Below are 22,591 nucleotides of genomic sequence, written 5' to 3' on the forward strand. Positions count from 1 at the left end.
TTTGTGAACAGACTGCATTGCAGTCCCTCTCTCTCTCTCTCTCTCTCCCTCCATCCCAGACCACCTGACCAATAGCGCTGATGCATTTAGCGTTTGAGGGTTTTATAGCAGCCGGTTCAGCTGCTGTGACTCAACCATTCCGGCTCATTCTCTGACCTCTGTGCGAGAGGCAAGCCTGAGCCCATTGACTTGGGTGAAGGTCAAGCCGGAGGAATGCGCTGGTGTGTGTGGCCCTCTCTCCATGCCGGCAGTCCTCCTCGGTTTCATCGGCGTGCCAGCGCAGACGGGTGCAGACAGAGCAAATTGGAGGGTCAGGAGGGGGTTAGCGGAGGAGTGAGACGAAGCTGGTGTGTGTGAGTGTGTGCGTGTGTGTGTGTGTGTGTGTGTTTATGCACTTGCATGGAGGAGAGGAGGAGAGGGGGCTTGCGTCATGGCTAATGGATGTTGGGTCGTGAGTTATCCGTGGCCCTAATGAGCTCTAATAAAGAGCTCGTCTCAGGCAGGGTGACCCCCTGGTGTTCAGCCGGGCTCACTGCAGGTACCAGAGAGCGCACCGGGAGCCCGGGTGTTGGGTTTCCGCGGTTCCGAGCCAGCAGCTAGTGCTCTGTGCAGCAGCGCTGGGCCGCCAGAGGGGAGTATCGCATGCCATTATGTGGAAATTCCACTGTAAGGCGGGAGGCTGAGGCATTATACGATTACTTAATTCATTTAGCGGAGTAAAGCGGACCGCGCCGTTCTCTGGGGGACCAGGCTGAGGGGGTGGTGCCGCTCATGTCGTGCGGCGGGGCAACTGCACACGGACCACGCAGGGAGCCAAGCGGGGGTAAGGTTTCATCTGTCCAGGGAACAAACCATTAACAAGGGCTGGGACAGGCCTAATGGAGCAACTGTGTATGTTGCTCATAGGGCGGATTGCCTTCAAGGCCCAATAGTGTGGATGATTTCAGAGTGTGATTAATAGCACTTGACAATTTCATGGACAAACATGTGAGCCTGGACCCCACATTTAAGTCGGCCTATTAACACTGTCAAGCAGAACTGCATGGCAAGCCATCTAAATTTGTTGAGAGTGAGTCAGAGATCACATTTATATAATGTGTCACAGTGAATGAGGGAGCACCAGTAGACAGCCTGTTGAACCACCGGTTACTGTGGTCTAATTATTAGTGTAAATATGCTGGAGAAATTGCTGATTGTTTCCGTACGCTATGTTTTTTTATTATACTCCACAATCAGCTTCCTCTCCCTTATCTCAGTTAGATAGTTTAACAAAATTTGATTTGTGTGTTTTGTGTGAAAAGTTGGCAAGCCTATTTCTATCTATGATATTATGCACCAATGACTGCAGTGTGAGTGCAACTGAGATCAGATAAAACAAGTAACTTGGCTTACAGTCAGAAAAATTGGTGGAAGTTAATTTGGAAACAGCCAAACAAATGTACTCTCTCGTTATTCTTCAGAGACCCACGCCCTGCATGTCTGATGCCTTAGCTAAGAGCAGTGAGGCAGGCTTTAGAAGATAGCCCCGGCCAGTTAGCCTCTTACTGGGTAAACCCTCCCGCAGACTACAGCTCTTCCTCCACAGTTTTAGAAATATTGATTATATGGATGAACTGCTGATGTCAACAGAGAATTGACATGTATGAATGAATATTATGAAATGTTTTGCGAATGAACATGTCTAACTACATCTTTCAGGGAGAAGGGTGAATTCCAGTGACTATAAATGCATAATTAATAGGGAAATGAATCTTCTCCGGTTCTATTGCAATAACGCTCATGCCTGGAGAGAAGAGAAAGTGCCTGAGCAAGAATGGGGAAACATGCAGTCTATAATTAACTTCTGGACTTTGATAACTTTACTCAAAAACAGAAGTAATGACCACAATTTAACGTTTAGAGTGAACAAAGTCATGGCACATCTGTGCTCAGAGAAGAATATGCTAACAACCACAGGTCTTCCATTGCTACCCTAAATCACACCGTGTATTAATCACCGCATTAAAGGACACTGCCTGAATTTAATGTGCCTCTGATTTATTCAGGTTTATCAAGCTAAAGAGGTTTCCTCCATCCGGCGCTGTAGATCTTTAAATCTAATAACTGTTAGAGAGTACAGTCACAGCTAAGCACACTGGTGCCTCAGTGTTGCTTTACAGTGCACTCTCAGGAGTCACTGTGAACCAATCAAAACACAGCTGCAGAGTGGAATGGAAAATGGGGAAACTGATTCAACACTTTTGAAGGGGGTGGGGGGGAGGGTGAAACGTGGGGAAAAAGCTGTTAAAACCATTGAATAGATTTGATATGCTCCACTATGTAGGACAGAATTATTAATTTGAGAAGTGGGCCTGCTAAATCTATCAGTCGGTTATTCTAAGAGGAATTGAAAGAACATTCACAGTCTGCAGTTCAGGAGTGAAAGGCCGACCTGTTGTTTTAACAGTTGAAAGTCGGTTTATCATCCATTTCAAGAAGAGGGAAGTGTTACTGTACCGAGGAGTGGCCTCTTTACCAGACTGTATACTGCCACTCGATGGACAACTACGGAGCTGCAAACATCAAGGGGAGGGAACAAGAGTTCTGTTACATGCCTCCTGACCACCAGGGGCAGCATCGTTGTTGTCTTAAAGTCTTGTTGGTTTACACGCTATAATATTCGGAAGATCAGACCCTATCTCACATAGTATGCTACACAACTTCTCGTGCAAACCCTGGTTACTTCTAAACTAGACTAATGCAATTCAATTTGAACAGGTCTGCCTTTATGTGTTGTGAGATGCGTTACAGATGATGCAGAATGTGGCGGCGTGTTTGGTCTTTGATCAGTCAAAGAGGACACATGTAACTCCTCTGCTGGTCACTTAAGTACCTCACTCTCATTTACATTTAGCAGACGCTTTTATCCAAAGCGACTTACAATGTATACACATTTTACATTTACACTGATGGCACACTGCACATCAGGAGCAATTAGGGGTTCAGTGTCTTGCTCAAGGACGCTTCGACAGGGAATCGAACTAGCAACCTTCTAATTACTAAACGACTTCTCTACCTCCTGTACCACTCTCGCCTATTGGACAGCCACTGGATCAGCACAATCTTATTTAAATGCCATAACTCAGCACTATTCACGCTCTCGACCACTCTGCTCCTCTAAAGAGTGTCTGTTGTCTTTGCCTTCTCTCAGCAGCAGGAGATCGCAGTCAAGACTCTTTTCGTACGTGGTGCCTCGGTGGTGGAATAATATACCTATTGCTGTCCATTCAAGTGACAGCCTTGGTACATTTAAAAAGTGTTTAAAAACTCACCTTTTTAAACATCATCTGTCTAATTGATTCTTTTGTTTGAGGCATACTAGTTTTGATATTTGGAATAATAATAATTATTATTATCATTATTGTTGTTGTTATTATTATTAATAATAATAATTGGCTGTTTGAAATTTAAATGTGTGTTTTGAATTGATACTTTTGTTGTGTGTTATTCTAATGTTTTGTAACCAAATATGTCTGTTATTCTGACTTTCCAGACTCTTTCAACTGATATGTTCTCCTCAGTATCAGTTATGACATCACACCAGCTCAAACCAATTATTGCCAAATGAGCCTCAATCTGCCAGTATAAATTATAATATCAGCAGTCCATACAACTGGACACAGCGCAGATGTAATGCGATATGGTCACAATCAGTCATACCCTCAAAATGTACATTAATGGGGCGACAGTGGTACAGGAGGTAGAGAAGGTGGTAGAGAAGTCGTATAGTCGTATAGTATTCAGAAGGTTGCTAGTTCAATTCCCTGTCGAAGCGTCCTTGAGCAAGACACTGAACCCCTAATTGCTCCTGATGTGCAGTGTGCCATCAATGTAAAATGTGTATACCTTGTAAGTTGCTTTGGATAAAAGCGTCTGCTAAATGTAAATGTGACTGGCTGTAATTTTAAGAAACATCTGAGAATGTCTTTTCTGAAAAAAAATGTGAATTTGTGAATCAAGCTGCGTCAGGAGAGTTTCAAAAATCCACAAATAAATGCAGAGATGTTCACAAATGGGCAATTTGTAAACTATTGTAACTACATAGGGCTTTGTTTAGAAGATGTGAAGTATTTATTGGACAGTGATAACCAAATGTTTGGCATCTTGGAGATTCAGCTGAGATGTTGAAGTGCCCAATTTCTCACAGCTGGATCTGCTGGTAACATTTTCAAAGGCAAAAGTTACCCCCTTTACCCCATGTTTTACCCCTTCATAGCTGAAATAACAGGTCTTTAATTATACACGCACAGAAGCTCTTCTTTGTAACACCTAATAACATGTTTCGGGCTGTATTAAATTAATATATAATTATAGGCACAAAATTGCAGTATGCACAAAACCATGAATTTGAACATTGGGACTTCACCTGCAAAATAAACCATCTTCATATAATCTAGAAGGAATCATATGAATCCTATATCCTACATAACTAAATTAACCTGGATCGTAGACCCGTCTAAACATCCGTAAGACATAGAGAACATATAGGTGATTCAATCATTCACTTTCATTTTGGTTGCATTGTAATGTGATTAAAGTGAGTGTTCAGTGTAACAGTTTCTGCTGTTATAGCATCATACTGAAATGATACCAACATATGATAAGATGATATGATGATGAAGTTTAAGAACACTACATGAAAATACATTTTACAGAAATGATCAGCTAATAATTATCTGCACAGCCATGTCCTCACCAACTACTACTGAGAAGAACTAGCCTAAATTAACATTTTCTGTAAAACAGAGAGAAACCAAATGTTATGTTATTAATACTGGCATTATTGGAACTATTATGCTCCACCATAGCCTTATCACTGTTAGCGCGCAGAATGCTCTCTCCTTTAATGCTTTTAGGTCAGAGGACTTTTGTGTCAACTAGACCTTTTTTATTGTACCGAGTAGGAAGTCATGGAATATGAACTAAAGTAAATAAGCCAATAATGTAATTAAATAAATAACTGGCCAATTGGTGGTGACTCCAACTGCTAAACATTTGTCACTTCACTTTTTTGTGTAGATGTTGGATGATGAATTAATGGAATCATTTGCATTTTAATGGATTTAAATGGGCTGATTCAAACTGCTCAAACTAATAGTCTTCTCAACTGGTTAATCAGGATGGAAACAACACCAAGGTGCATGCAAAGTAATTAGGCACAATGTAAAACTTATTCATTCTTATTCACCATTTCCTAGACATGTAGTCCAGTTAATTTGGCCAGTTAATTAAGGTTTGGCTGCCCCTCCAGCAATAACAAAAACACCAGACATAGGCTACCTTGAAAGTGTTCAAAATGTTTGCGTCAATTGTAGATAAAAGTGGAGCCAACTTGAAGCACATTTATGTAATTATGTCAGTTTGGTATCGTCACTAATCTTTTATTAATTATTTGATTCAGCATTAATTAATAGGAAGTTCGCTATAGATGAATAGACACCGTTTTCCTGTTACGATAGGATTTGCTCGATTAACAGTTAACCATGAACTGATGTTTCAAGTGTAAATCAATCAGATCATTTATGATTAACTGATGGCTTTTCTTTGCAACTTTCTCGGCCTGAGGGACTTTTAATTCGAATGAAACTATAGTAATGACGTGGCTAAAGCAGAGCGCTGGAAGCGGAAGACGATCTAGTACCGTCAACACCCCCTACATCAATCGGGTCCTCACACGGCAAGAAAATCACTCGTCTACATTAACGTATGTATCTCCAAAATGTATAGATTTTTGTAACACTGGAATGTGTTCTCTGCACTTTAGTATTGTTAGCTACTTTGATACGTACACAATAGCATAGTTAACAATAGCTAGGATAGCTATCTAACGTTACCGTTGTAGCATAGGTAAAACATTCATCTGACGTTAACTTTTGCTCTCTCTAGAATAGAGTAAACGTTTTGGCTCATTATATTCCCTTAACTCTACAATTTTTGGATATGGAATGGCGTATTTTGCCATGATACTCTTCCAAGTTGCAACCGGGTTGCGACAAACGTTAGCTAGCATAACTTGGCTATTCATCCAATTTAGCTAGGAGCTAGCTAACGTAAATTATCGATAATAGACAAAAACGGTAATGTTACATTGTTTTCAGGGTTTTTGCGATAGTGTACGTTTGTTACATATGCAAGTCCGTGCAACTATCTAAAACTTGATTGTGTTCACTTTACATTTAGGATGGTCACTGACGTCCAACTGGCAATATTTGCCAATATGCTCGGGGTGTCGTTGTTCCTCCTTGTGGTGCTGTACCATTATGTGGCTGTCAACAACCCCAAGAAATTTGAGTAACCCCCTCCACGTCAAAATGTTAAGGTACGGCTTCTTCCGTATGTTTTCATGTGAAGTTTGCCTTTATCCAGGAAGGTGTGTGTGTAAGCAATATTTCTTTGTTCTTCTTCCAGATTGATCATGGGACCATCACTAAAGTAACATCCATCACTACACACGACAGCTGGAAGAAATCGTTGTGTAAATGTTTTCTAAGAAAATGGTGTGAATAAACTTTTTTTTCTTGAGGTCCTGTTATGGTTCTGATTTTGACTCAATACTGTCTACGACCTGGTAGATAGTTAAACATTTATTACACAGGTTGGAAAATTAGCATATCCAAAGGCTTTTGTCTAGGTCCCAAGCACTGGGGATTACGAATCAATCAGTCAACAACGTTTTTACAGTTATTGCTCTGAACAATGAATGATGATCACAGGTAGCTGTCAAACACGACACCACTGCTGTGTAGTATTGATACAGCATTCTGATCAGATACATAACGATGCATAAACACAAAGTGACTTGTTTTGTAATTTCACAAACAAGAAAAAAGCACCAGTGATACAAAAGTATCATGCAAATGTGCGGATAATAATTAGAATACATTTCAGTCACCACAACAAACATATCTCTGAGTCACATGTTACTATCAATGAAAATATTTTGTCTGGAAAGTGTTGTGATTAGTTGTAGTAAAAGTAGTCTTGATATGTGGAAGGTGCTTTTGGGTCATCAGCGATCAGCATGTGCAAGTCTGCCAATCTCAAAGTCTGCCTCTCTTTTCATGACGTCAGTGTCAAGTATCAGTCATCATCGTATATCTCTGCTGCAAATTCAGAGTGCAAGGTCAAAAGTATTTTGACCTGTATAAAACCACATTAGTGAAAAGGTTAATTAGGTCCTTAGACTGATGATACAGTCATCGTGAGCCCATCTGTTTGCGTTCGGAAGTTCTGAGATAGCCTTGCGTTGAAGCCTTAAGCCTCGGTCAGCAAGGGCACCGTCCCACATAGTGCTGCTGGTTCTGAAGCCACCACTTCTGGAGTGATCTGCAAAGACTGATCAGAGAGAAGAGCGGTGAGGGAACCTGCTCACTTAAGCACACAGTCATTCTTAATGAACTTGAGTGCTGTATGAGGGCTAACATTTCTGTCAGTAGAAATCACTAAAGAGACCACACACTTTAATGCTATTTGTGAAGTAATACAATAAGACAGTACAATACACAATACAATATACTGTGATGTGTTTTATCCTTTGAGAACAAATTATATTGTTGATATTTGTTCTTAATAACCTAACAACAGTCCCAAAGGAAATTTTAGGTATTAAGTATATAGTATACTTTATATATAGTATATACAACATAATATGTCATAGGCTGTAGACAAGCATAACTATGATGCATCAAACATTTCTCCATGAAAACATCAGGGCCCACACTGTATGTATGTAGACATTTCAAAATGTCTTGTTCTTGTGGCACTTTATTCGCTTTCATTATGTCAACAGACTTGGCAAATATCTTATTTTTAATTGCAGGCACTAAAGCAATTTCCCTGAGTTGATCCTGGCACCATGCAACTATGTTATGATTCCTCACGGTGGTGCTATTCCCATTGACGGGGGTGAGGTGAACTCATGTGGAAACTCTGAGACATTCATTTGTTTTATGTTGTTTCATCTTAGTGTCAAAATTACTGTGAGAATTAATACTGGTTATAGATTAACTAAGAGATTTTTCTGCCCAGTATATTGCCCAGAATTGCCTACATCGCGATAGCCTTTACTTATGTGGGTAACATATCGTGTTCGTATCATTCCCTGAGGGACCCTGCGATCCCTATCCCTAAGTGTATTTGTTTCCACGGCTATGTGCACACGTACGTGTATGTGTGTGAAAATGCACTGGGTGAACAAAAGCAAGTGTAACATGAGTAACTCGATACATCAGTGGGTGTTATTTACCTGCATGCTGGAATCTGACACTGGCGTCTCTGTTGTGTCGTCATCTGAATAAAGGTAATTGCGAGCAGAGTTCCTGAGCAAAGCTTTGGAGGCCAGACGCAGGGCAGGACTCTCCTTCCCAGACACTCCTACCCAGATCGACACAAAATACATTCAGTTTCAGACTGTACATACGAGAACATCTGAAGTGTAATCAAGGCCAAGAACAGTTACTATAAGTAGATCCTTAAGAGGTCTACAAGTCTTTCCTGTACTCCCAAGATGTGAAATGTGAGTGCGTTGGAGTTAGTTTACCTGAAAAGGACAGGTGCTTCCGGATACCAGGCTTGATCAGTTTCCACACCTTCATAGGGGCGCTGGTGTTGTCAGTGCTGTGGTCTATGTGCTCGGCGTTCTGGGGTGGGGATGAGGGTGTTGGTGGGGCTAGTGTATCATCTGATCCCACCCTTCGCACAGGGATTCGGCTTGGCCTGGGCTGCAGCTCACACCTGAAATCATGAGCACGGGCACAAATATGTAGAACACCATGCAGAAACACAGACCAAAGCAAGGCAATGGTATAATGATGTGCTGTAGGTAAAGAATATAATTACTTAGAGGATTCGATGGAGGAGAGGAAGCCGGTGGGCTGTTCTTTTACAGAGGTCTACAGAGAGAAAAAGGAAACTTAAGCCACTTGACATGTCATACTGATCCCGCTGTGGGTGATATGTATGTTAACGCTGTTCACATGTCTTAGACAGCATTGACTTTTAACCTGTTTGGTGAGCGCGCCCCCTTTCGGAGGTGTGGCGTGATGGTAGCCCGCTCTGCCCCACCTCCCAATCCGCGTCGGGAAGTCTTTGCCTTGTGACGACGGGCGGAAGTCAGGACAACTGTTGCCTGGGTAATGTCAAAAAATGGAATGAGACACTGGTAACACAGGTGTTGCCACAGGCTTGGCATGGGCAAGGCACTATACAGATGCTATATGGAAAAAAGGCTTCCAGGACATTCATAGTACAGTAGCATATAATAAATGATGTATGCCTGTTAAGTGGCATGTTATTGGGTGCAATGGTTCAAAGTTGACATAATATGGGACTGTGGTAACCATAGTTACACATTCAAAATGTTCACCATCGTGACACATTGATCAAAGGGCACTTGACAGACAGATTTCAGCAGCATAACTGACTGACCAGTAGTCACACTTATCCCCTGCTTTACTCCACATCCTCACAGGTATATTTCTTGGCAAATGAACTCCATCTATAATACAGTCAAAATGTTCCAAGCCTATACAGCTCTCTGCCATATGCACACAGAAACAGGAGACTATGGGACTACATCTTCTATTGTTACACGTTGTCCCTCCACACCAACAGGAACAGCGTGGAGCACCACATTTAGTTCCCAGTCCTAGATTATCACTCACTTCATGATGTGACTTGCTACATGACTGGTACTTATAAAACATGCATTCATGTGGGTTTAGTTTATCACTTAGCATAGCTTCACAGCATCACATAGCTTGACTATTCTCTCCCATGTACGTCGCTTTGGACAAAAGCGTATGCTAAATGACTAAATGTAAATGTAAATGTAACTGGGAGGGTACTAATGTTTCTACCAAGGCTATATCTAAGGGACAAGCACAAAACCATACCATAAAACATTTGACAAATTACAGAAGAAAACAGGAATAGTTCATTACATCATTCCACCCACTTATGTCTAAAATGGTAACACGAAGCTATTCATAGATGGAGGATCTATGAATAATCAATATAGTCACTGCTAACTGCTAACGCTAACTGTTTGTGATGATTTGTATTGTGGAAATATATGAACTTTTCACATATGGTATTGGAGGGATTAAAAGGGTGTCAATGGGTGATGTTATAGCACATTAAATGTTTGAAATGTCAAAAATGTAACCAGCATTTCTGTCTAGCAAAAGGTTGTTGATATTTGAGCTATTTCAGCCAATCAAATAACATCCCTCCCTTCCAGATTCCTGAAGCAACGTGTTAATTGGCTGTAATTGTTTATTGCTCCGTCCAGGCCACTATGCCTGTTTCTCGGGTCAGGGCTGTGACTATGGCCAGTGGTGTTTTGAGCACACACACAGAATGGATAGCTAGAACTGTGAGGAGCAATTTGCTGAATTTGACAGAGTACATTTGATTAAGAAATGCAGACTACCTTTTATACAAAATCTCAATGACATGAATCATGACTGATCACGATCCAACAACCTTAATGTATTACAGTACAAGCATAATTTATATCCTGATAGGCTGTGTTGTCACTCTTTGATATAGAAATGTACGGAAATCTGATGTTATTTCATGTTATCTGATATCATCCGATTTACACGAACATTATTGTCACGAAACGAATTGGACAAACAGGCTTTCTGATTTTACATGGGCTGCCAGGTTCAGAGAGGGATCCTTTATACTATAACTGTGGATTACTCTTAAAATGAGAGTATCGTCTTTCAGCCACCATTATGTTGACCCTGCTGTGGTTTTGACTCTCAAATGCATATCAACAACGTGTGTTTTAATGGATTCATACAAGGAGTTTATTGGTTGCGTCTCAAATGCCCACCGACATCAGATGGTTTGTGATGGCCAGGTTGTGAAATGAATGTTGTTGATGCAGAAATGAAGAACAAAAACACAAGGCAAACATGCAATGATATGGTATCAGACTCAAGCCTTAATATGATCTCATTTCGGGTTTTAAAGGGTATTTAAAGGGTCAGGATCTAAAATGCAGGAAAGATCCACCAGGTGAAGAGTCCAGGAAGGGGATCCTTGCCTAGTCAGGCATCACCATGCAACATCATCCATGATGGACAAAGGACTCCCAATGTTTTAAGACTCTTATGGTCTTGCCCAATCACAAATGGTGCTGTTGCATGGCAGCATGCCTTCCTTTGCAAATTAACTATTAAGACTACAGCTGACACACACAGGAAATGAGATCAGAGAAACTCACCACACACAGGAAGGACATTGAGGAAGGTTTAAAATGCAGAAAAAGAGTGAAAGTCACAAACCACTTCAGTTCAACCACAGGGGGGATATTTATTAAAGAAAAGGTCAGACATCTGAAATGTTACCCCACTCTACATATCAAAGTATCTATGAGATAAATCCATATGCATGTGTGTTGTAATAAAGATATGAACAACATTTAAAAGCACAGTTGTGATAAGTCGAGGCGAATGAGAAGGTGTGCAAGTTACACTTGAAACTAAATGCATTTCTTCGTCTTCCTGAAAGCTTGAATCCCTACACCACTGAGAACTTTTCAAGAACGTGTTTTTTAAAGGCATCAAATAACCTAGAATGTGTTTTATAAAATACAAATGGAAAAGATGACACAATGACAAACAGCAAATAGGCACAGCATGGACATCCATCCTTCATCATAGCTATGGAGCACGGATATATACTATCTCTCCCCAAAAACAATGTTGTGTGGGACCATCATTGGGAGGACCAGAACCACAACACTACAAACATGTTTCAGTACACCTGATTTAGCACAAATCACAGGCCACCTACACAAAACTGAGCCAGAGGCCAAACTGCATAAAAAAAAAAGAATCAACTTCAAACAAAAGTTGCCTTTCTTACTCAATATCTTGCCCTTCCGACCTCATATTCACAAGGTAAGATGATTATTACTCAAGACATCAGCTATGACTTCCATCAGCCACCACAAAACCAGTAACACCAGCTACTGACTGTCCGTCTGAGCTATGTGTGTTCTAACAGGGTGAACCACTGTCATCCATACATGTTACAAAAAGCACCTCTATGGGGTTCTAAGTGCGCGCCCACAGAATTATTGATGGAGACATGTTGGAGTATCTAATGTCAAATGTTTGCACTGGAAATGGTTTGTGAGAGGAGGGAGGGTAGAGGTTTACAGAAGGTGTACACCTGCAGTGTCACAATGGTCTCAGGCTCCCTTGGTTCTAAAAAAACAAACTGTCTGAGGGCGACTGTTCAACCATTGTGGTCCTATTCTAGAAGCCAATAGCTGTGACTGCAAAAGATACTGGCAGAGTTGGCACACGGTTAACATATGAAGACACGGTTTACAGTTGGCCCACAGATACATACACAACATTTACCATATCCTGTCATTTAGACAACTGCTTTTCTGATTAGTGTTCATTTGAATGCCTTTAGGAGACAAAAGCATTGAAATGTGATCAGGTCGTAAAAAAGGTGAACTATTTGTGTGTCTGCTGCACGTGATCAAGCATCTGTGTTGTTCTGTACAGAAATCATATCAATCTCGACTGAGTGATCTTAAAGAGCGCCAGTAACAGAACATACAAAAGCTGTGAATGTCCATCCGCACTACACAAACCACACATTCACACACGCACGCACGCACGCACGCACGCACGCACGCACGCACACATAAATGCCATTTCAGCTATGTTCCCATGGTTACCACTGCATTCTGCCTAAATAAAATACATTTTGACATTTACAGTTTGAGTGCAACACAGCAAAATAAAGTCAATTGGCATGTTATAAAGAAACTCACACACAAAATAACACTGGAATTATTAAAGGTTGGCAATCATCTTTCAGTGACTGAATACAAAAAAAAGAGAGACTGGTCACAGGTCATGGAACTGTTTTTGCTTGTCCTCCAAAAGCCTCCTTTTGGCTTTGATGTTACTACAGCATGATAATCCTATTGTGCTACAAGAGGTTAATATAGTGAGTAATAGTGCGTACCATGATGCTTATGCTGTAATGCTTTCAAATAAAGAGTACTTGTAGTGTCAAGCGTAATTTAATCTGCAATATTTAGGAGACTGCATCAGGAATAGAAATGCCTCACCACTCTCTGAGGTCACTAATTACTTGCTTTCCTGCTTTGATTACAAAAAGACACACTTATTGGCCTTCTTTAGAACATTGCAAGTTAATAATCGTATTAAATAGCTGCTACAGGGACAGTCATCATAAAAAACAACGTGGAAAAGTGTTAAGGTGCTACAGACCAGGCTGTTAATTAAATGTGTTGCTTAGACAGGTGCATTTCATGTCACCTCAAATAATAATAATTAAAAAAAATCTGAAATTGGAGACATTTGTTATGGGTTTAGCACCACACTTATGCACTCCACACATACAAACATTCTCTCTCACACACACACACACACACACACACACACACACACACACACACACACACACACACACACACACAGTGTGTGTTGTCATAGCTCTCAATCCTGGGTAGGTCGCGTGGCCTGGCCCTGGCCTGCCGGGGTGCTGGCATCACTGAGGAAAGCAAGCGGGGGTAGGCCCTGGTGGAGCAGGGGACTCAATTTGGTGAGGAGCCCAGTACGGGGCATGGCCTGCAGGGAGGGCAACAGCTGAGCCAGGCTGGGCGGCTGGAGGGAGTACAGACCTGCCATGCTGATGGCGCAGGGGCTTGGGTTGGGGCCAGAGGTGGAGGAGCAGGAGGAGGAGGGCGAGGAGGACGACGAGGAGGAATTAGAGAGGGAGGGGCGGGAGAGGGCAGGCTGGCTGGTGTTAGGAGACCGTAACATGGGACGGTGGTGGTGGGATCGCCTCTTCTCCTGAGCTTTAGACTCTACAGAGACAAAGATACACGACTCAGTCACTCACCCACACTCACTCATTCATTCATTCGCTCACAAGCAAACACACGTGCACACTACCTCTTCCACAAAGGAACACAGTGGCATGCTGGGTAAAAAGAAACATCTCCATAGACATGCTCGACCAGTCAGAGATCTCTGAGAGGCATCTGGGGAAGTCTGCATGTCTTAGGAGAAAAGACTCTCTGTCACTGTGAACACTTGGGGTGAGGGCTATGCAGCAAGGAAAGAAAACAGCGGACACATATGCACAGGCAGAGCAACTACAAGGCTTGGGTTTATGCAGCACTTAAAAGGTCCACTATGTAAAACTGATACAAAAATAAACAAAGCTTTGTTTGCATTCATGTGCTCAAGCTATGGGTCTCTTTGATGGCACTGAACATGTTGACGTCACTGACTACCTGACAAAGGGTTCCTCAAGTCACTTTTCACAAAATTTTGAAAAGTGCATTGTTTACATCTGACTAGCAGGAAAACAAGGTGTCATTCCACTATTTCTGATGGCTTTGATTGGCATGGCTATGTAAGCAGTTGCTCAGGCTGCTAAATTTGAATTAAAATCTTACTGCAAACGGTACGCACATCAACACACAAAACCAGAATACATTTTGAGTTATACTAGTAAAAGTTCAGGGACTGCGCCTATAAAAAGCACACAAAAAACGTATCTGATTTAAAACGTTGCCACCCTCCCCTTTGATGTAGTCACCTTGTGCATTGATACAAGATCCCCAAGATGAAGTTCGAACTGAAGGGTTGCCTTTTTGACACAGTGGAGGAGCTCTAGCATGTGTCACAGATGGTGCTGGATACGCTTAAAGAACAGAACTTCCAGGGAGTGTTCCAAGCTTGGTAGGAGTGCTGGGAGCAGTGTATCGCTGCACAAGGTGACTATGTCGAAGGGGATGGTGGCAACCAGGGGCGTAACTATAGGAGGTGCAGCAGGTGCGGCTGCACCTGGGCCCGTGGGTCTTGGGGGCCCGTAGCCGGGGGGTTTTCGTGCCCAAGAAAAATATCTGTGCAGGGGGAGGGGGCGTGGCGGCGGCGGTTAGTGACATACCCTGACAATTTCACAGTTTTAAGTGTTGGTTGTAGGCTGAATATCTGCGCAGGGGGAGGGGGCGTGGCGGTTATAAACATGGGGTACGGAACTGTAAAATGTTTGGGAACCACTGCCTTACGCCACTAACTAGGGCCCGTCCTAATAGCCTGCACCTGGGCCCGTCGTAACTACGTTACGCCACTGGTGGCAACATTTTAATCAGGTACGGTTTTTGAGGTTTATAGGCATAGTCTTTTTGATCACACCTTGTATACAAATCTAGAAGAGAAGCCCTTTAAATCACTTCACTTGATAGCTAAGACACTTAATCAATCAATGAGCATCTGAATTCAACTTCAAATGGCGAAAAGCATACGAGTAAGGTCACAGAATATGCATTTATATTCAAAATTTATGACAACAGGTTCTCAGCAGCCAAGCTTTTTCAGAACCCAGTTATTCCAAGCGATCCAGAAACAGAAAACCCAACAGCCACAGCGTGCACATAGCCATCAGTACAGTCACGTGCTTACACCTTTTTCACACACAGTCCTAAGCACACCCACATAGGGTAAGCTTCTCCCCTAGGCGGATACAAGGGTGTGTCTTCGGTGTTCTTACCTCTGACTGGTCCCAGGGCTCTGTGGATGGGCCTGTGTGGGGTGGAGGACGAGGAGGAGGAGGCAGGGGCATGGCCTGAGGGGCCACAGCCGAAGGTGAAGCTGGGGGAGCTCTTGAGCAGTGGGGACACCTGCTGGCCGCCGTGAGGCACGCTGATGCTGGCGCTGTTGCTGTTGCTGTTGCTGCGCATCCGGCTCAGGGAGTTCTCTGAGGCAGAGCTGCTCAGGCCACTACGCAACAAAGAAAGGTGCTACATGTTAGACATAGTTTAAATCATTCAAAAATTAACTAGAAATAGTTACTGAATGCAAAGAAATAACCGTTCTGACGTCATTTCAAACCACTTATGAATTGTCTTTCCCAGATATCTTCTAATATTAGCAATGCTAACCAGCTAGCATCTGTCCGGCCTCTCACAATATCACTTTGTACTTCAATAGGTGGAAGTGTGTCACTGTAGCAAACACAGCTATGCTGCCCAAAGACATGCGCCCACACTGTCAGGAACAGTGTTTTAAATAGCTAAAATTCCATTTGAGAAGATAAAATAAGGACAGTTAAAGTGTCAATTAATTAGTGGAGAAATGGGACGGCCCATTTTTTTCAAACTACAGAGCGTCAATTAATTTCCAGAATGCTGGATGGAATTTACGAATGCATCCTGTAGTTAGTAGCAAGCCCATCAGTTAGCAATAATGTTAGACTGTCAGCTAGCTCAAAAGTGCTGAAATGTGCCTTAATGAAGACCTCTGTGATATTGTCATTCACAAAGACGGCAACGCAAATGATAATGTGGGCTTTAGACTGTGGTGGGAAGTGGTTTTGCTTGTTGGAGTCTTACGTGTTCTTCGGGGGGCTACCAGTTTTGGAGCCATTCCTCTTGACACTGGTGTAGACTCCTTTGCTGTTGCGCACGTTCTTGAGCAAAGAGGCACGCAGGTTTGGCAGGCAGCTGTGTTCCGACAGAACGAGCCGAGGCCAAGGGTTACACTCCGCCATGTCCAGAGCTGCCACTGCGACGGCACGCCCAACCTTACACACACACACACACACACACACACACACACACACACACACACACACACACACACACACACACACACACACACACACACACACACACACACAGTGTGTCAAGGACACCTGAGAAGGCCTCTTGGGACACAGTCATCAGAGTATGGGGCAAATTTGTTTTAGCAAAATGACTTGATACATTTGAACACACCTCACACATTTCATATTGGAGCGTTATGGCGTTTCTGAAGTGGGTGTTTACCTGCTCATATATATCCGGTGTGTATTTGGGTGGAAAGGTGGGAGGGGGTGGCGGTGTGGCACGACCATTGTCATGACACGCAGGGGGAATGGTGTTGACCGTACGGCCAGTGTTGTAGTTACACTCCAGAGTGTAACTGCATATATGGGAAAACAAAGGATGCCCGATCAGATATCTCAATCTAAATGGATCAACGTGACTTAATAACAATATAATAATGTATTACAGAAAGCCCATAAGTAGGTTTACAAATGCATGTGTCCTTTCTCGAGCTCTAGAGACAGCCTTTGCTCGGTCATACCTATGGATAAGTCCGATAGCTTTGTGAACGGCCACTCTCCCACTGCCCTCTTTAGACTGGCCGTCGCGCTTGTCCCGTGCATACATGTTCTTCTCAGAAAAGTTACAGCCCACGAAGTCAAAGTGGGCAGAATTAACGGCTATCAGCTTTGGATAGAGCAGATTCTCCACCTTCAGAGCAGGACAGATGAAAAAGAAGTAAGAGAGATTGCAGCTGCTCAACATCAATTCAAAGTACTGAGTAAAAATAGACCTTCTGATAATGGAAAGTGGGACACATTAGCCAGCCACACGAACACACAGGCGCGCACACACACGCACCTGATCATTTTCATACGACACACACACACACAAACCTGATCATTTTCATCAGTCAGGCTGTTTCCATACATGAAACACCCACGCTTGGAGGCATGGCCATGCAGGTCCACGTAATAGGCCACGCCGCTCTCTTCAGGTGGGATCTGCTCCATGGGGGCTGAGACCTGTGGAGCCGGAGCTCCAGGATTGGCTGCTACCTCGTTCTCATCACAGGGCCCCTCCTCCCGCTCCACGGCGTCCTTCTCCCAATTGCCCGCCTCGCCCTCCTCCAGCTGCATGGGCAGGCTGGGCGCGGTGATGGCCAGGCCGTCGCCGCTGCGCTCGGCCTCATTCCTCCGGTTGAGCCGCTCTAGCTCACTGGGCTGGTTTGGGCCAGGGATGGGGCTGGGGTGGGTGTTGGCCAGGTTGGAGATCTTGGCACTGAGGGGGCTCTGGGCGGTGGAGGACTTCCAGCAGTGAGGGTGGGGGCCCAGGCGGTTGTGCTGGTGGTGGTAGAGTAGTAGGGCTTTGGCTCCGTATATGGAGGGGTGCAGCTCGGGACTGGGGCTCATGTACTGCCGGTTCAGGTTGACCCCACGTGAATCAGTCCTGTTGAAGGTGTGTCAAGGTCAACATCAAGTCAATACTAACATTAAACGTTAGCCTTGCCTTTAGGCTAAAGGGGTAGATGACTATCCTTAGAAGTAAATAACACATACAATGTTGTGACCTGATCTGGTCTTGTATAGGCTGTATAGGCTATGAACTGTGTTGCACATGTAAATAAATAAACAGATCACTAACGAACCTTCAGGTCAAAGGTGAAAGGTGACTTCACATTAACCTAATTAATCGGCTCCTCCTCAGAGTTAATCCCTGTCCAGGAAACCAACCGACATTCATGAAAGAGAGCGTCCCCATGCCCTTTGACCCCTGACTGACCTGTAGTGACCCCTGACGACCCCATCAGGGTTGAGCATGGGAATGAGTTTGAACACAAACATCCTGCGCAGTATTTGGGCCCGTGGGTCATCACGATTGAGGATAAACTTCAGGAAGCCGTTGAAGACAAAACTGGCCGGCGTCTCTCCTGGATGCACTCGACTACTCAGGAAAAACACCTAGCAAACCCCACAGAGACACAGTAGTCAAGACACCAGCTGTTATCTATCAGTATGATCAAGATCCCAGCTTTTATCTATCAGTATGATCAAGACCCCAGCTTTTATCTATCAGTATGATCAAGACCACAGCTGTTATCTATAAGGATGATCAAGACGCCAGCTGTTATCTATCAGTATGATCAAGACCCCAGCTTTTATCTATCAGTATGATCAGGACCACAGCTTTTATCTATCAGTATGATCAGGACCCCAGCTTTTATCTATCAGTATGATCAGGACCCCAGCTTTTATCTATCAGTATGATCAAGACCCCAGCTTTTATCTATCAGTATGATCAAGACCCCAGCTTTTATCTATCAGTATGATCAAAAAACATAGGGATGTTCAGGTGCACCACACAAACAGGCTGAAAAGTCACAAACTCATAGGCATGGAGGGATTATACAGTAAAGAGAGACGCTCACTACGTCTGATAGAAGTGGAGGACTAAACCTACAAATGCATTCATCAGACCACAAACAAAATGTCACCATCTACCTTAATTAAACTCAGATAAGGAACAGTGCAATAATAATGTTATGAGACTAAGCTCCTACCAAAGCCAGTGAAGATATTGACAATGAATGGAGTCACTTCTAATGCAAGCTTACTTTCTAACTATCAATGAGGCAAACTTCAGTCAAGACAGTAGGTTCTGACATGAATGTGGTACAAGCATCAAATGTATACGATTAAGAATTGGCTACATGTCAGTTTAAGACACTATATACAATTAATTACACACAAAAAAATGAGGGTAGCATGTGCTTGTACCCGTTTCCCTATGAAGCGGTGTGCTCTGAGAGTGCTGTGGTCAGGGAAAAGTTTGTCCAGCCTGGGCTCTCTCTCTTCCTGTATGCCGTGGCAGGAGGACACAGTCAGCAAGTCCACACGGTGCCCGTCCAGAGAGTGGCACAGCAGCTCACGGTGGTAATACACAGAGTCAACAGGACTGGGGAGAAAGACACAACACACCATCCTCAAACATCTAGAATATCATAACCTGGGAACACTTCACCCAGAAGCGAAATGTTTCAGTGTGTGAGTGTGTGTGTGTGTGTGTGTGTGTGTGTGTGTGTGTGTGTGTACCTGCATGGCCCCAGAGAGTGTGTGGTGCTGAGCAGCCTCTGGTCCATCTGCTGCATCATGTCCTGGCACTCAGAGTAAGAGAAAGGGTAGCAGAAGGCAAAGTAGGTGGTGACGCCACGCACCTCCGGCATCCGGTGGACGAACGACAGGGTGAACTGATTCTCTAACAGCTGGGGGAAGATCACAGAAAGGCATCCATACATCAGCTCTCAGTCACCATCCTTCAGGCTGAAGGGCAGTAACACATTCACTGAGCATAACAAGGCAGCTGAAACAAAGACAGTGAGGCAGATGGGTGGCTGTGCTGGTTTACCTCAAATGTGGGCCGTTCTCGGACCCTTTCCCAACGCGTCTTAATGGGCAGCGTGCGCACAAACGGGGCCATGCCCTGAGAGTAGAGCTTGCTCTGCTTGTTCATGTTCATGACGTTAATCTTCAGGAGCTTTCCTGGGGCGGCGCCCCGCACACTGAAGTAGAACCAGGACCTGAAATGATCAGACAGCGCAGTTATACTGTGTAGCAGATGGGACCGGTCCTAAAACTACTGGCGAGGAACTGACTTTACGACAAATTCAGATACAAATCAGCAAAAAATTCTCTATCCGACATTCTCCTTTGTAGACACTGACCACTCACCGGTTGCCATTCTCAAACTCTGTGTCTGCACAATCAGGTTTGGTCCAGATGTTGAACTCGTAGTCTGGGGAGGAGACAGAGCCATTGTTGCCGGTGCCAGCGGGCTCCCCATCTGATCCGACCGGGTCTACTCTCTCCACCCTGGCCAGGTTCCCAGAATCAAACCGAGAGCTGAACACCACGGGGCCAAACCGGGCCTCCATGACTGAGCTCAGAGTCCACCAGCGTCCGTTCAGAGTTCACATCATCGATCTCCTGACACTATGGAGGAACTACAGAGTGGTTGCCACTTCATTTTATGCCTCACAGTTCTTTAAAATGCTGCAATACTGTCTGTAACAAAATCATAGCACGTACAAAGCTGCAGGGATACATATGTTTAGCATTGATTAGGTATTTTTCAAAAAACAAACAAATCAAGGAGTGGTTACACAGCCTACCAATAGTTGTCCTCATGTACCCATGATGTGTTGTTGTCATGAAGCTCTGCGTAATGTCAGCCTGAATATAAAATGAACCAAGACTGAATATCTCAGTAATTACAATCGTTAAAAGCAATAATACGCTTATTCCAACACAATTACAACCCTGACAAATGGTGGCTGTCACTAGTAGCACACCAGATAGGACCTACTACTACAACTGGGAAGGAGCGACTTGTGCTTTGGAAAAACAGACTGGGTCACACTGCGACCCAAGCATGTGAGGTTAACGTTTAGTCGAGTGTAACGACTGTTCGTTTTGAGGTTGACTGGGTGTATTTAGTGGCGAGATGACTACAAATGACAGTATGCATTATAGGTTCCTCTTCACACAGCCCTAGCATACAGATAACGGGATTCCTATGCAAGGGTCCTGCTAGCTATCGCTTCAGGCTACTTATATGCTTTCTGTTGTGATTTAACGATTGACGGGAGTCCTTGACAATTTCGTAAACCTGATCTATGCAAATACATTTGGAAAAGAACCGTCTGAGCAGATGGTCAATAATTATCAATTAGTCCCAGGAAGCTATAATGGCTAGCTAGCTAGCTAGCTTATGTTTAACATTGGAGCAGTGTAAAGCTGGCTACGTTGCTAATGACTACAGTACAAAACATTCTCACCAACATAGGTGCCAGATAAATAAGCAAGGGCTATGCCAATTTGAAACTAAACAAATCGATTGCACGTTCCTTATTAAATATCCAGTCGTCCTGATGATAAAACCACCTTGGATGACTAACCAGTCTGTAAACTGCGAAACGGCAAACTGTTTTTATCTATTTTGCTCGCTATAGCTTAGCTCAAAATAAGACGGCTAAGGTTAACATTAGCTAACGTTCACTGGCTGATAATGTCAATAAACGATACTGTCAAAATATATGACAACTATGCATAGTATCAGATATATGTCGAGATTTGTATTTGTATAAAACTTCACAATTATCAAGAAACCAAATGCTTTAAACTGAAGATGATTTGTGAAATCTGAAAGGTTTACCTCTTTTCCGTTCCTTTCCTCCCGACCACTGGTCTTTAAACCCAAACAAACCCACTCAGCCAAACAGCCTGTACGCCAAAGACGCTCAAGGCAACTGACGCCTTCTTCCGGTTTGGTCAGAACAAGGCGCCCATCTAAACTGCAGTCAGTGGCACTAGTTGAGTTAGTTAAATCATAAGTATAACGTGTGTCTTAAACCTCACGTCGAAACTTGCTAGTTTTAAACTAGCATTGCATTCTTTTTCGGTTGCACCATAGCGGGTTAAGTTACATCGTAGTTTAGTAGCTCCTAAATAAAAATATTGTTGCACAGAATGATGTTTTCACCATGGACAACCAAACAATATAACTGTCTGATGATCTCTCCATACTTCGCATGTTGTTACCTAGAGTATAGTGTATGTTATTGCTATTGTTTAATTGTATAGAATAAAATAATGTTCGCATTTGTATAGCTATTATTTTGTTATCGTGTTTTGGGAGAAGTATTACAACCACCGCTGGAATCCTTTCAGCAGTGATAAGCAGGATAACCAACTATGTTGACATAAGTGATAGCTAACGTTGTAACGTTAGGTTGACATTGGTTCAGCAGGGGCAGCAAAGTGAGAGACTAAAGAATCTTAACGAATACAAGAGAGGTTGCTAACCCTGTTTAAGTAATCTGTCAAGCGGCACCGCACCCTCCACTTCCCACCCTACACTATGGAGCACTGCGAAAATGAAATTATGCTGTGG

The 22,591-nt window shown here is 43.4% G+C and overlaps 2 protein-coding genes across 3 annotated transcripts; one reads left to right on the forward strand and one right to left on the reverse strand.

The window, feature by feature from the left end:
* Nucleotides 1–5,614: 5,614 nt before the first annotated feature.
* Nucleotides 5,615–6,561, forward strand: ost4 (oligosaccharyltransferase complex subunit 4 (non-catalytic)). The gene is made up of 3 exons (XM_012821389.3): nucleotides 5,615–5,743; nucleotides 6,220–6,358; nucleotides 6,448–6,561. The coding sequence occupies exons 1-2, from the start codon at nucleotides 5,634–5,636 to the stop codon at nucleotides 6,332–6,334; spliced, it is 225 nt and encodes a 74-aa protein (XP_012676843.2). The 5' UTR covers nucleotides 5,615–5,633; the 3' UTR covers nucleotides 6,335–6,358; nucleotides 6,448–6,561.
* Nucleotides 6,562–6,608: 47 nt separating this feature from the next.
* agbl5 (AGBL carboxypeptidase 5) lies at nucleotides 6,609–22,456 on the reverse strand. Of its 2 annotated transcripts, XM_031581185.2 has the most exons (17): nucleotides 21,854–22,456; nucleotides 20,811–20,871; nucleotides 20,371–20,642; nucleotides 20,048–20,219; nucleotides 19,735–19,904; nucleotides 19,420–19,597; nucleotides 18,425–18,603; nucleotides 17,539–18,091; nucleotides 17,184–17,353; nucleotides 16,883–17,018; nucleotides 16,448–16,638; nucleotides 15,607–15,836; nucleotides 9,042–9,166; nucleotides 8,878–8,930; nucleotides 8,579–8,772; nucleotides 8,285–8,412; nucleotides 6,609–7,374 (listed from the first exon to the last, which is right to left on the reverse strand). In XM_031581185.2, exons 3-17 carry the CDS (start codon nucleotides 20,571–20,573, stop codon nucleotides 7,294–7,296), a joined length of 2,763 nt encoding a protein of 920 aa, XP_031437045.1. In that variant the 5' UTR covers nucleotides 20,574–20,642; nucleotides 20,811–20,871; nucleotides 21,854–22,456; the 3' UTR covers nucleotides 6,609–7,293. The 2 variants fall into 2 exon arrangements, with proteins under 2 accessions (XP_031437045.1, XP_012676859.1); XM_012821405.3 differs by lacking the exons at nucleotides 6,609–7,374; nucleotides 8,285–8,412; nucleotides 8,579–8,772; nucleotides 8,878–8,930; nucleotides 9,042–9,166 and adding an exon at nucleotides 11,340–13,912 and having other exon boundaries at nucleotides 21,854–22,353.
* Nucleotides 22,457–22,591: the final 135 nt, after the last annotated feature.

Source organism: Clupea harengus, chromosome 15, assembly GCF_900700415.2.
Source record: "Clupea harengus chromosome 15, Ch_v2.0.2, whole genome shotgun sequence".
Lineage (NCBI taxonomy): Eukaryota > Metazoa > Chordata > Actinopteri > Clupeiformes > Clupeidae > Clupea > Clupea harengus.

What these genes read in the sequence shown, in the direction of transcription:
- ost4 (XM_012821389.3), top strand. Translation starts at nt 5,634, where the DNA reads ATGACGTGGCTAAAGCAGAGCGCTGGAAGCGGAAGACGATCTAGTACC. An exon ending in AATCACTCGTCTACATTAAC is followed by an intron (nt 5,744 to 6,219) that starts GTATGTATCTCC and finishes CTTTACATTTAG; the next exon opens with GATGGTCACTGACGTCCAAC.
- agbl5 (XM_031581185.2), bottom strand. Translation starts at nt 20,573, where the DNA reads ATGGAGGCCCGGTTTGGCCCCGTGGTGTTCAGCTCTCGGTTTGATTCT. An exon ending in CACCGGATATATATGAGCAG is followed by an intron (nt 16,639 to 16,882) that starts GTAAACACCCAC and finishes TGTGTGTGTAAG; the next exon opens with GTTGGGCGTGCCGTCGCAGT. An exon ending in TGTCAGATTCCAGCATGCAG is followed by an intron (nt 7,375 to 8,284) that starts GTAAATAACACC and finishes CTCTCTGATCAG; the next exon opens with TCTTTGCAGATCACTCCAGA.